General features: G+C 42.3%; 2 protein-coding genes across 3 annotated transcripts in view; one reads left to right on the top strand and one right to left on the bottom strand.

Annotated features, from left to right (window-relative positions):
- Window positions 1-18: 18 nt before the first annotated feature.
- SORBS1 (sorbin and SH3 domain containing 1) overlaps window positions 19-12,239 on the top strand; it is a 238,672-nt gene continuing 226,451 nt past the window's right edge. Inside the window, exon 1 of one of the 2 annotated variants that reach the window (XM_017806938.1) lies at window positions 19-101. The gene's annotated coding sequence lies outside the window, so the exon portion shown is untranslated. Of the gene's footprint in view, window positions 102-10,479; window positions 10,636-12,239 lie in introns of those variants that run through there. The other variant, XM_017806937.1, reaches the window with a different exon arrangement.
- On the bottom strand, window positions 5,400-10,099 carry EIF3F (eukaryotic translation initiation factor 3 subunit F). Its single transcript, XM_017806956.1, has 8 exons — window positions 9,802-10,099; window positions 9,650-9,720; window positions 9,451-9,530; window positions 8,249-8,386; window positions 7,094-7,185; window positions 6,768-6,904; window positions 6,517-6,630; window positions 5,400-5,787 (listed from the first exon to the last, which is right to left on the bottom strand). Exons 1-8 carry the CDS (start codon window positions 10,082-10,084, stop codon window positions 5,710-5,712), a joined length of 993 nt encoding a protein of 330 aa, XP_017662445.1. The 5' UTR covers window positions 10,085-10,099; the 3' UTR covers window positions 5,400-5,709.

The raw sequence follows: 12,239 nt of genomic DNA on the forward strand, positions 1-12,239 counted from the left end.
CGGTCCTGGCGGTGACGGCCCTTTGCTGCCTGTGCGGGCTCGTCCCGTCTCGCTGAAGGAAAGCTGCGATGTGCCCAGTTCTCCCGCAGGACGGATGAGAGGTAAGTTCACAGGCCCAAGTGCCACAAACGCAGAGTGACTCGCCAGTGGAGCTGTGCCAGGGAAGCGCCCGGGAGTCCTGTGCCACCTGCTAGGAAAGGAGGGAGAAGTCCACACTGCAGCTTTCCTGTAGCACCACTGCAGTGGAGTTCAGCCCTAAGGGGTGTACCTCTAAATCGAATCTGTAATGCAGTAACACTTGAGTCTTTAAATCAACATCATCATTCAGTAGCCATCAGGGAGTCAGTCAAGTCACCTAGGCCCTCAGAACTGCGTGTAACACGCAAAGAATATAAAATACATAAGGGGATGGAGCTGGAGGAGTTGCTGCTTTTGATGTAGTTGGGATGTAGTTTTGATGTAGTTGGGATCTAGGTCCCAAGAGGACCAAAGATTGTCCTGACCACTACATACAGTTTTATAGAAAGAAATCTTAATTACAGTTATTTGTAGGTAATTAGGGAAGTGTAGTGTTTAGTTTCTGTCTATTGTAATGCTAATTCATAGTGTACTCTGAATAGATATTACATACACGTTACCTGATGGTTTATTCATAAGACATTCTGACCAGCCAGATACAATTTAGGAAGGATCCACCTATGATATTATGCACCAGTTACTTGAGGTTATTCAAAATATCTTTTTTTATGATAAACACGTTAGCAGTTCAGAGACCATTCAAATGCGAACAGGTTTTTTTTCCTGTAATCTGGTGCAGCACTTCAGTTCTAGATGAAACAACAGCCACTGTTTTATTTGTCTGTAAAACAGCATGAAGTGCAGGCAGCAGAAAATAGGTGGGTAATAATTTACTATGCTTACTTGCTTGCTTCAAATGAAGAGCACCTAAAGCCACATAAAGAATCTGATAAATTACCTATCTAGAAAAACTGGGCTTGTTCTCTCTTGTTTGCCCAGAACACAGCAGGAGTGGCTTTAAGAATTTAATCCTCACAGCATTCTTCAGCTGACACTCCAAGTGTCTGTCTACTTTATTTTACCTCTGTTAAACACATTTCTTTCAGGAGAGGTATATATCTAAATCCCTGTTTCCATGGGAACCAATTACATTTATAAAATACACAATTCTTTTTCTCGTCTTCCATTTAGTGGACCATTTGGATTTGAGCTATTTAGGAAAAGAGCAATTTGTTTTAGAAACAGAGCATGAAAGGAAGAAGAGAAAATATTTCAACAAAGTGACTGACAAATGTCTGAAGAATCTGTTACTGAATATTAGTGTCAGCAGGAATGTTTGGAATTACTTTTTTAGAACATGAAATGGAACCATTGTGGTCATCTAATTTGACTCCCTATATTTAAAGGAAATCCCTCAGCTTTTTGGTGTAGCTGGAGCCTGCACATTTAGGAAACCTTCTAAAACCCCACGCACAGTCAAGGCAACTTCTCATTATAAGAAAATTCAAGTTCAGTGAATTTAAGAGACAAACTCTTGTTCTTCTCTTTTGTAATATTCTTACATCTGCTCCTAAGACATGATACTGGACAGAATTCTGATCTGGAGTGACTTGGCTCCACTTCATAACAGTGCTAACTGAGTGCTATCAATAGAGCTGAAACAATTATTCTTTTTTTCCAGAGAAACTTATTGTTGGTGGTATAGGTCACTAAAGCATTGCTGCTCCTCCTATATATCCTAATTGGAACATTATTCCCCACTTAAATAATAAGAAGCATTACTTTGATGTTCTATTCCAGCCAATACAATTAAATTAAAAACAGAAAAACTTTCCCTCAGTTTGTTGTAAGAAAGAAGTTCTGGTCAGCTTTGAACCATAGGTCAAAGTATAACAAACCAACAGGATACTGAAGTGGTCCAAGTCTACATTATGTACTAAAAATACTTTTCCTGTTAGACTGCCTTGTGACTGCAGTCATTAAAATGCACATAACCCCACTTGGCTGTTGAGTTAACCCTCCATGTGTGCAGGGAGCACGTTCAGCTCACTTCAGGAGGAGCTGTGAGTTTGGTTAGTGTCTCAAGGGAGAGTCATTGCCCAGTGACTCATGTTAGTGCTCCACCCGCTGTGGTCCAAATCTTAGGATTTCACACAGTCCTTACAACTGAGTTGCCAATGGGTTTATAGTTCCGTTGTGTGGAAATAGAAACTTCATCCTTCCTCAGAGCACAGGAGGAGAACAGCAGGTTGTTCTGCTTAACTGCTCTAAAAGAGTAATATGTGTAACATTTTTCACCATTAACCTTAGGATTAAAGCCATGCATTTCAGGTGTACATGGCGTATGTCCACACGTTCACAAATTCACACACCAAAACACTACTTCCTCTTTGCAGCAGACTTAAGTGTTCTGCCAAAAAACTCAAATGACTCAACTAACAAAGCAAACTTAGTGACCTTCATCCCAGTATACGGAAATAACCACCAAATGAAATAATAATTCTGGAACGAAAGATTTTTTTTAAGTTTCAAATTGCAGATAAAGTTTGTTATTCCCAACAATATAGAACTTCGTACTGCTGAGTTAAGAAATACTGGAGCATTACCAGCTCCTCCTTAAATTTTATGAAGACATTTCTGTTAAAGATAGTTCTTCTTGATTTTGATAAGTAACACAGCGTGCTTTCATGTGCTTGCATGTTTTACATGCACTCTGACAGATGTGAACCAGCACAGCCTTACTACGCTAGGAAGATATCAGAGCAAAGCATAATATCTGTGTGCTAATTAAACTGCAGATTGTCAGAAGTCACCATGCTCACTGAAAAAACCATAAGGTTTCATTGCCTCTGTACTGCACAGAGGTGCTTTGCTGAAACTCTGGTTTGTTGAAGCTGACTGAGATTACATGTCTGAGAAGGGCCCAAGGCAACAAGGTGGACTGATTTTATACAGTCCTCCAACTTCTACCAAAAGGGAACAAGAGAATCAGTTGTAATATTGTACTCTGTTCTGGATATTGTTATGTATATTGAGGAAAAGTGTTCAAGGAGAACTTCATAGTGAGGTAAAACCCCAAGATCAGTTCAACTGATTGCCACAAATAAACATGTAATACCAGAACGTCCAGCAATGTTGCACTCATTCAGAGAAGCCACTGAAGAAAATGAACACACCAAAAGATAGAAGAGCTTTTATTATATTAGTGAGATCACTAATGTGACTAAATATAATGTACAGAAGCATATCCAGAGAATTATCTATCTCAGCTATTTAAAACTAACTTTGTCAAAGTTACTTGGAGCAACACATCCTAAACAATCAAACAAAAAAAGGAGAAAAGTCCCCTAATAAATCCATGTGGTTTACAAATCAATAGTAAGTTAAAGCTTGAAATCCTTGATGTTTCTTGACTCTGAAGCTTTTCCCACCAGATTTTCTATTGAACTTCAAATTTTTAGATAGATTTCTGTACACTGGAACAATTCTAATAGAATACCTTTACTAATTCCTGTCTACATTTTACAGTTCCAGAGAAGGAATGCCTTTTAGGTAATAACACAGCAAAGGCTTTACAATTAAGCACAATGATGCATTACATCTGTGTTTGCAATGTGTCCTTCACAAGAGTGGCCACTGAAATTTGAAATCAGGCATTCAAAACTCCAGAGTCAAAGTAAGGATCACCATGTGTCCGTTCACAAGGACACAACAGATGGGATTAGTTTTTAAAGGGAAACTCTTTTCCCACTCCAGTTCCTAGCATTTGGCACTGTACTGTCTGGCATACACCTAAATCCATGGACTTTGGTCTCTTCAGACAGCTGCTTTGAAGTGAATCGTTTTAGCTAGGAAGCCATAACCTCAGTCCCTTATGATATGTCTTCATTAGTCTTCAGGTACTTCCAAGGACTGGCAAATTACACAATGATCACAAATTGATTCTTTCATCTCAGAACTTTGCATGTTGTGCACACCAGCTTATTAAACAGCATAGCTATTCAACTTGCAGTGTTAAAAATCTTTCTTCTTATATTTTCTCACTTTCCTAACAGGGAATGGCAAAGAGTTTCCTGCAGAGGAGATTAGGGAAAGAATATTATGCTTTCCCCCCTGCAACGTTTTTGCAGTAATTGACTTACCCACCTTTGCTGCTTGCTCTTTTCCTCCATCAATGTCAAAACTTACTTTAAAAAACCTTGTGAAACGTTAAATGCTTGAAGTTAAGAATATCAAGTTTAAAGAAGAGAAGGGAAAGCAAAACATTTTTATTCGGAGTAATAAAAACCAGGAGTTGAGTCCTAATAGTTATTTAATGCTCACAAGTAAGATTTTCAAATGAGATGGGGATCTTTGTTATACCTTCAGTTTTTATGTATATTGTCCTTGCAATTAGAACTTAGAATCTGGCATTGAGTCACTGGGGGAACTCTTCTAGATTGGAACCAGTACAGGATCTAGATTTGTAACCTGAGTCTTATTCTGGAGATTTATCTGACAAATTAGGACAGCAATTATTTTGGGGAACACTGTCTTTGCATACTTCTCCAACATTTCAAACTCATTCACTGAAACAGTCATAAGTAGTTAGGTGGGAACAGGTATGTCTTAGAAGAGGGATGCCTTAACTCCATTAGGTAAACCTCCTCAGTACAGCTGAACAGCCTTCTAAAGGTGATGTTATTAGCTGAGACTGTGTAAAGTTGCAGATAATATTGGTATTCACTCAGCTAGAACTCATTTAACATGAAATATGTCTTGGGGAGAAAATGAGGTTTCTGTTTGCATAATTTTAGCAGGAGTACAGGGTTATGAAACATAAAATTCCTATTTGATGACATGCAACTTTTAACACCAAATTTCACGAACTGTCATTTTGCTGTCCCTTTCTTCTTTGGCAAAGATGAAACTCCAGGAAGCACACTTATTTAGCCACAAATGCTTTTCAAGCCCTTTTACCATAAACACATTTGCTGGCTCTAATTCTCTGAACCCTCACTTTATGAGGGGCTAATGCTTTTGATTTTGACGTCCTTTCCCAAAAGATCATAAAATAATCAGATGCATAGAAATTATATCATAAACTGAATTTACTATCTCATACTCTGTCAGTACCCTGCTGAAGGAATATACACAGCACCACTAATAAACCAGTGACCACTCTGTAGTCCTTCATGGTAAAGCATATTACATGCAACACAAAACCCCACACTTTCAGTGTGCTTTAACAGTTGGAAAAAAAACCTTGCAAAGAAGTCTGCAGAACTGGAGTTGATTTGCATCTACTTCTTTCCTGATGCCATGCTACCCCCTCCCTTTCTTTTAAAAGTGGATTCATTACACAATAAATGAGAACAGTTTCTTCCAGACAGAAGCCATTCTTGCCACTGCAATGGAACTTTTATTCCCAATACATTCTTACAATAAAGCTGTATTTTGTTATACAAGTCGATAAACCCAGGAGACAAAAGATTCTCATATTCCATTTTAAAATATCAGGCTCAACTGAACTGCAGCCATTCCCATTCATTTCCTGAAGCATGTTAGGGATTTTTCAGGGCAGTGGGAATAAAGATGTAAACCAAGTCATGTAGGTAATTAAATTACGGTCCAAGGAAGTTTGTAACACCATAGAAAAGTGTATCTACTCATTCTTCGGGCTCCTTTAAGTGTAGGATGGCAACAGTTTCTTTATAAACTCAGAAGTTTTTCGTTCAGAGCAATCTGTGACTGTGTGAGGTTTGCCAAGTAGGTTACCATCAGTAGGTCCTGAAAGAGGGGGAAAATAACAGTGATCAGAAATATGAACAAAGATTGTAGTATATTAGGGAGCTGAATTTTTAACACCTGTAAAGCATTTTACAATCAGCTACTAGAAATATTGTTAGTCCTGAAAGTCCTACCCTGAGGAATGCTTCCCTTGCAGGAAGCTTTTGGTATTCCTGGAAAATGAAACACAGCTTGTGAAATTTTAACTTGAAGTTCACCTATGTTAACCAGGCAAGTTAAAGGGTATAGGCAAAATTAAAAATTAGTTCTGGTCTTACAGACTGTGGGTGAAAAACACATTCAGAAACTTATTTCTGTAGAAAGAGAAAACTAAGGTAGCATGCTAGAACCTTGTTCAAGTCCTAAGTGCTATGCAAGGAGACAGAACTTCAGCTCAGGCAAAGGAAGCTGTCAAGTCAACAGTTATCCTTGAAACTCAAACTTTTTAAGTTTTGTAATTCCTATTGTCCAATCAAAATGAAAGAAGAATTGGTGCTGGTTTGCAGATTACTTGCATAATTCCTAACTACTTTAAAATTTTTTCTTTCATCTGCAGTTGATTGCAATATTATTATGGTGAGCTCCTTTATCCACCTTCAGCCCTGACAACAAAGGGCTACTAACACATTTGTATGAAAAGATTGTTTTGATCACAGACAAATTTGTGTCTGTATGACAAATTTTCAAAATTGCTGGCAATTCACAGAAAAAATTAAATTATGAACTTACATTGATATTGCTGTTCAACATTGTCTCAAAGTCCTCTGGTGAAATCTTTGGCACCTGGTTAATAAGATCCATCAGGAAGCGCCCAACAGTGTTGTCAGCAGCCACTTTGCCAGACTAAGCATAAAAACACACACTTCACATGAGTAAAACTCAGTAAGTTTATGGCCCAGAAAGAGAAAATATAAAAAGAAAAAGGAGATGCCCAAGTTTACATCAAACTTATTTTCCGGCTGCTAAAAAGCTGGCCTTACCAACACATCCTCGGCGTACTGCAGCACCATGGTCAGGGTATCCTGGATCCGGGCTGAGGCTGAGCCCACCTGCTGTAAGTCACTGGACAAGCCAATCACTCGATTAGGGCTGAAACAGGTCTTCATGATGAGATCCACTGAAAGCCAAAGGAGAATCGATGAAAAAAACTGTCACAGAACCCAGCTGAAGATTTTTTAGGACAGCTTTAGCAAGACAGTCTAATTCCCAGTAGAATTCCCAGAATGGCAATTTTACCAGGGTAAAAAAAAGCATTTGAACAGTGTCACAACGATGGTTATAACCAAAATAGGGAAGAAGCATTTACCTCCTATCCGCTCTGTATCATAATAAACATATTTCACTGTTAGGGGTGTGAACATCACGCCCATAGTTTTACCAGGGACTCCCATTGGGGCACTAGGAAAAAAAAAAGAACAAAACATTTTCAGCATGGACATATATAAAGGAGGAAGAAATAGATTTCCATCTCAGTGATCTCTCTTAGCACTAAAGCATGAACATGAGTAGGTTACTCATTCTCACCAAAATCAGCAATTTTATGACTAAGGATAACTGAGAACAGGAAATCAGTTCTGGCATGCTATTAATTGCCCATTTTCATCCAAGAATATTCCTAGCTGTCTGACATTTGTCAGCATGAATGCATGAAGAGCTAAGTACTATGATCTTAACCAGAGTTCCTTGCTCATAGAGCAGGTATTCTTCTATCCTGAAATACTTTGAGAAATCACTGAAGGAACAAACAAATATGGCAAAATTCAAGTTCAAAGCACTCTCAACACATTTATTAATCCTAATATTCAAAGTATTTGAAATCCATTATGCTTCAAGTAATATGTCGTGGAACAACTCCCTTTTTGAAATTGCACAGTCAAGAAGCAGTACCTTCTCTACAAAGAAAGGCTTGGGATTTTTATCTTACAGAGGAGAGCTCTTCAGCCAATACTGGGAAGAATTCAGTGAAGTGGAAAAGTTTAATTTCTCAATATTTAATCTTCATTAATTGACAAAAATGAAAGGGTTAAAGGGAAGAAAGACTCATCAAGAACATGCTGTTTCAATTATGTTTTAACCACACTAATCCTCCAACTTGTATAAATAAACCCAGTGGCTACAGGCTAGCATTCAGTCAGTGTGATGAAGTTAGTGACATTACTGCTAGCTGTGTGAATCCTGTGAAATGTCCCAGAGATGTTCAGAACGCTGCTAATTAAGTCACTATTCCCCACCCCAGTGAGGTACCAGCTTATGAAAGGTTAGGTCTTTCAACCTACATCCAGTGGTCAAGACATTCCAATGAGAAGTAAGCAATGGTCCCTGGCTCACCACTGTGTTTTAGCTACTGCCCAGTATTGTCCAAAATGGGACACTGCAGTCCGTGACATTACTTGTTACCCTGAAGGGGTGTCTCTCAGTAATTCCCACAGCTCCCCTGCAGAAATGCAGCCTCCCAAAGTACCTGACATAGGCTTTAATGCTCATGCGTGAATTCTGGAGACTTGTGTCCACAGTGAGGTGGATTGGATTGTGCGCCTCCCGGCTGTAATACTCGTGGATCAGGACTGAGTGTTCCGTGATGTCATGGCCTGTTGCATACCTTCAAAAGAACACATGTTGAGGAGCCATTCTTCCAACATTCAAGTGCCTGCTCTTCCGTACTGTTGGTATTTAACAGGTTTGTATGATAAACCACTGATTTCCAAACAGTGAGCTGCAGCAGCATACTAAATACAAGTGTTTTAACTAGGGATTCTGTAGTTTTATGGCCACCTGTCCTGGAATTGTAGGAATCACAGGCTGAGCACACCCTTGCCCAAAATATGCACGGGGCTGGTGTTGCAGTACCAGCCATAAAAATGTCGGTACAACTGACATCAGACACCCCATATTCACTTATCTGTCACTGTGTTCTGGACCAACTCTTTACTTCTGTACAAATTCAGACCAGCTTTGTCTTCCACAAATCAAACATCTCTCTGCAGGAGGTATAACTCGTTCATCTGGCTCCTTTAACTGCTCTGCAATTAGTGTCTCACATCCACAGGGAAAGTCCTGTCATCAGAACTGCACTTTACTGTGCCATTAGAAGGTTGTTGAGGAAGTCTGCTCCACAGGAACAGAACAAAGCTATTTGGTAGGATGAGAGAGGCAAGAAAAGACTAATAAACACACTGTGTCACACACTCAGACACACTCTGTTCCCATATAAATGTACTGATCTTGCTTTGCAACCAACACACAAGTACTTCAACCTTTTCTCAGCAGAGAACTATGCACTCCAGCTGGTATCAGTGATTCCCTCTGACGCCTTTGGTACTTGAAACTACTCTTTTGTGTTCTCCCTTCTTTCTAACCAGTTAACTTCCATGTATCACAAGTAGTATGTTCTAACAAAGCCGTGAAACCATTTTCTAACTCATCACTTCTCTGTGATACTTTGCTAGACATAAACCAAACCAAACCCTGTAAGTCTCCAATACTCTCTCTTCCTTTTTATGAATTGGAGGAGCTTTACTCCTGACTGTGGAACAAGAGTTGCAAGACCTTACTGTCACAACCATTAGTGCTTCTGCTTCTCCATCTATGACAAGCTGAATTATGTATTTCAAGTAGTTTAAGGGACCAACATAACTGCTTGTGTGTTCTTGCAGAAGAACTTACCAGCCCAAGATGATCTCGCTAGGAGACACCTTTTTGTGCAGCTCATACATGTTTTTGGCAAACTCCATATCGACTGCCACCTGAGAAACGGGACAGGGCCGAGTCAGCGGTTACAGGGCTATTTAACCCTGGGCGGGAGCAGCTCAGGCTCCAGCCCCATCTGCAGAGCCCAGAGCCCCCCCCCGGGCCGGCTCCCTACCTCATCCTCGGACTCATTGTGCGGGACGGAGAAGCAATTGGTGACCTCCACCGAGTGCTTGTCCACGGTCCCTGCAGGAGGGAGAGCAGCGGGTTAGGGGGCGGCGGGGGGTGCTCGCCCCCAGGCCGCGGCGGGGCGGCGGCGGGTCTTACCCAGCAGCGTCCCGATGACCCGCGCCGCGCCCTCGTTGCGCCGCTCGAAGCTGTCCACGATGGAGGCGAGCACGACCGGGTGCAACCGCACCACGCGGCCGCCGGGGAAGGGGCCCGAGAGCGCGGCTGACAGCGGCGCGGCCGGCGGCGGCGGAGCCGGGGCGGCAGGCGGGGCTGGCGCGGCTGCGGGGGGGGCGCTCCCGGCCGGGGTGGCCGGAGCCGCTGTCGGGCTCTGCGGCGGGACTGTCGCGGGTGGAGCCGCGCTGGGCGCCGTAGCCGCCATTTTGCAAGGAAGAGAGGTTGAAGCCTCCGTGCCGACAGTGATTGGCTGAGCCGAACGCCTGTCACGCAGTGCTACCTTCCTATTGGGGAGAAGGGCGGCCTAAGGTCCGCCTTCCACCCGGTAACCAATCCGGGGAGCGCAATGGGGGAAGGCGCTCTGATTGGAGGAAGAGTTCAGTCCGTGACTGAATCTCACTCTTGTTCCCGCCCCCCAGGGCCGGAGAGGTTTTCAATTGGGTTCTGGCATTCCCCACCTCCCTCCCTATCCGCTCTTCTATTGGCTAGCATGGCCCCTCCCTGCTGTCCGTCAGGCAGAAGAGCTGTTTATTGGCTGCGGCCATACCGCTCCCCTACAGTGGCGGAAGAGCCGAGCGCTCCCCGGGCCGGCGGGGCGGTGTTGCTGCTGCCTCGGCCTGTGAGGGCACAGGCAGCAGGTGCTGCTTCGTGGCTGTGTGGTGACGCGGTAAACGTGGCAGTGCAGGCGCGGCACCCGGTGAAGATGTGCCAGTAGTGCTGAGCGTGGGGTTATAGAGCCCTTGGAGTCTGGGCACGGTGAGACCGGCCAGTGCTGTTAGTCCTGTTTGCCAGCGCTGTGTTGGCAGTGACTCATGGAGGAGTGAGTGGTTGTCAAGTTTCGTGTAGAGAGCAAATGGAGGTGGTAATCTCTAGCCAGGGTTTAGCGATTACCCAGCAAACTGACTGACTGGATATAATTTGCCTATTTCTTGTAGTGCCCCGTGTGTGCACTCTCGAGCAACAAAGCCGTGTGGGTGGGGCAGGTGTGGTGGTGAAATGAAGCACGTATGCTCTCAATAACTGGACTGGATTCCTCAAGAGCTTCCTCTTCCTTCCTTAGCTGTGTGTATGCAGCTGTTACCAGTTGTAGTAACATAGTAACAAATTTACCTCTTAGTTCAAAACACTTCATTGCTGTTCTTAATGTTTGACAAACTTTCAAGGCAGAACTTTACATGTCATTGAAAAGTTTGGGGCTTCTTTGGCTTCAAGCTGTTCTCTTCCCAGAAGTAAATCGTGTGTATACACATCTATAATCAGCGAAAGACAGAGAAGTCTTGCCTCCTGATAAAATGCTTAGTCCAGTGAAACTATGGTAGCCAAAAAAACTGCATCAGTCCTCTGGCACTACTTTGTCTACCAAGTGGCTATTTGAATAATTGAGGACGTTCCCAGGTAGTTGTTTCCCAGGTGTGGCAGAGAGAAAAGTTGCAGTGCTGGCTCTGGTGCTATCTCAGATACAATCATCTTTACTCTTTTATAGATCTTCTTTGGGCTCCTGGCACACTCTTTCCCACATTTGGCTTACCAGGTAAAGTAATTTTAATATAAAAAAAAGATTTTATCATGATGGATGGCCTTTGGAGTTTTCTCTGCTTCATTAGTTGAGGCACGAACGTGTCATTGAAGACAGGCTCTTCAGTATAAAAGGAGCAGCTCAATAAAAAGATCACACATCCTGCCCATGTGCCAGCAGTTTGCTTCTTTTACGTAAGTGGGGAACACCCATCAAAGCTACAAAGGAGAACTAACGCACAGGAACATGACCAGATTTTATCTCTTCATAAAAGCACTTCCAGGTCTGCATACCAGCAAAAACTAGATCTCCTATTCTTAGGCTTTTTTTTCTCTGCAGCCTTCATTTCTTGTAGGTGTGCCTTGGTCAAATTGCATAAAGCTTTAAAATTGTTTCTGCTCCCAGGGCTTTGATGTGTCATTGAGAAGTCTAATGTGTGAGGTGTTCTTATTAGAGAGCAGCTGTTTGATCTTATTCTTGTTTGCATCAAACTGTCCTTGGTGCCTAATTTGACATAGTCAGCTGCAGAGTCACGTGAAGCAAGCAAGGCTGTATAAGAGCTGCCCATTGTACTTTTATGTTGCCACCTTAATAACTGGGCAACTTAATATGGAGCTGCAGTTGTGCTTCAAAACTGGCAACTGTGATAACCTTCTTTTAATATGTAGCTGTCAAGTTGCTGGAGAGAGTGTTGGAGAGTGTACGGGGTGAGTAAAGATGGATGGCCTCTATCTTGGAAGTCAGAGATCAGGGGTTGGCTCACACAAAACCCACTTAATACAAAGATTGTATAAATCTATAGGAATATCAATCATGTCATAGTGCTTGGAGCAGATGTGTCCAA

The sequence above is a fragment of the Lepidothrix coronata genome, unplaced genomic scaffold (genome assembly GCF_001604755.1).
Source record: "Lepidothrix coronata isolate B3197 unplaced genomic scaffold, Lepidothrix_coronata-1.0 Scaffold17, whole genome shotgun sequence".
Lineage (NCBI taxonomy): Eukaryota > Metazoa > Chordata > Aves > Passeriformes > Pipridae > Lepidothrix > Lepidothrix coronata.

What these genes read in the sequence shown, in the direction of transcription:
- EIF3F (XM_017806956.1), bottom strand. Translation starts at nt 10,084, where the DNA reads ATGGCGGCTACGGCGCCCAGCGCGGCTCCACCCGCGACAGTCCCGCCG. An exon ending in AGCATTAAAGCCTATGTCAG is followed by an intron (nt 7,186 to 8,248) that starts GTACTTTGGGAG and finishes TTTTTTTCCTAG; the next exon opens with TGCCCCAATGGGAGTCCCTG. An exon ending in AGTACGCCGAGGATGTGTTG is followed by an intron (nt 6,631 to 6,767) that starts GTAAGGCCAGCT and finishes TTTTATGCTTAG; the next exon opens with TCTGGCAAAGTGGCTGCTGA.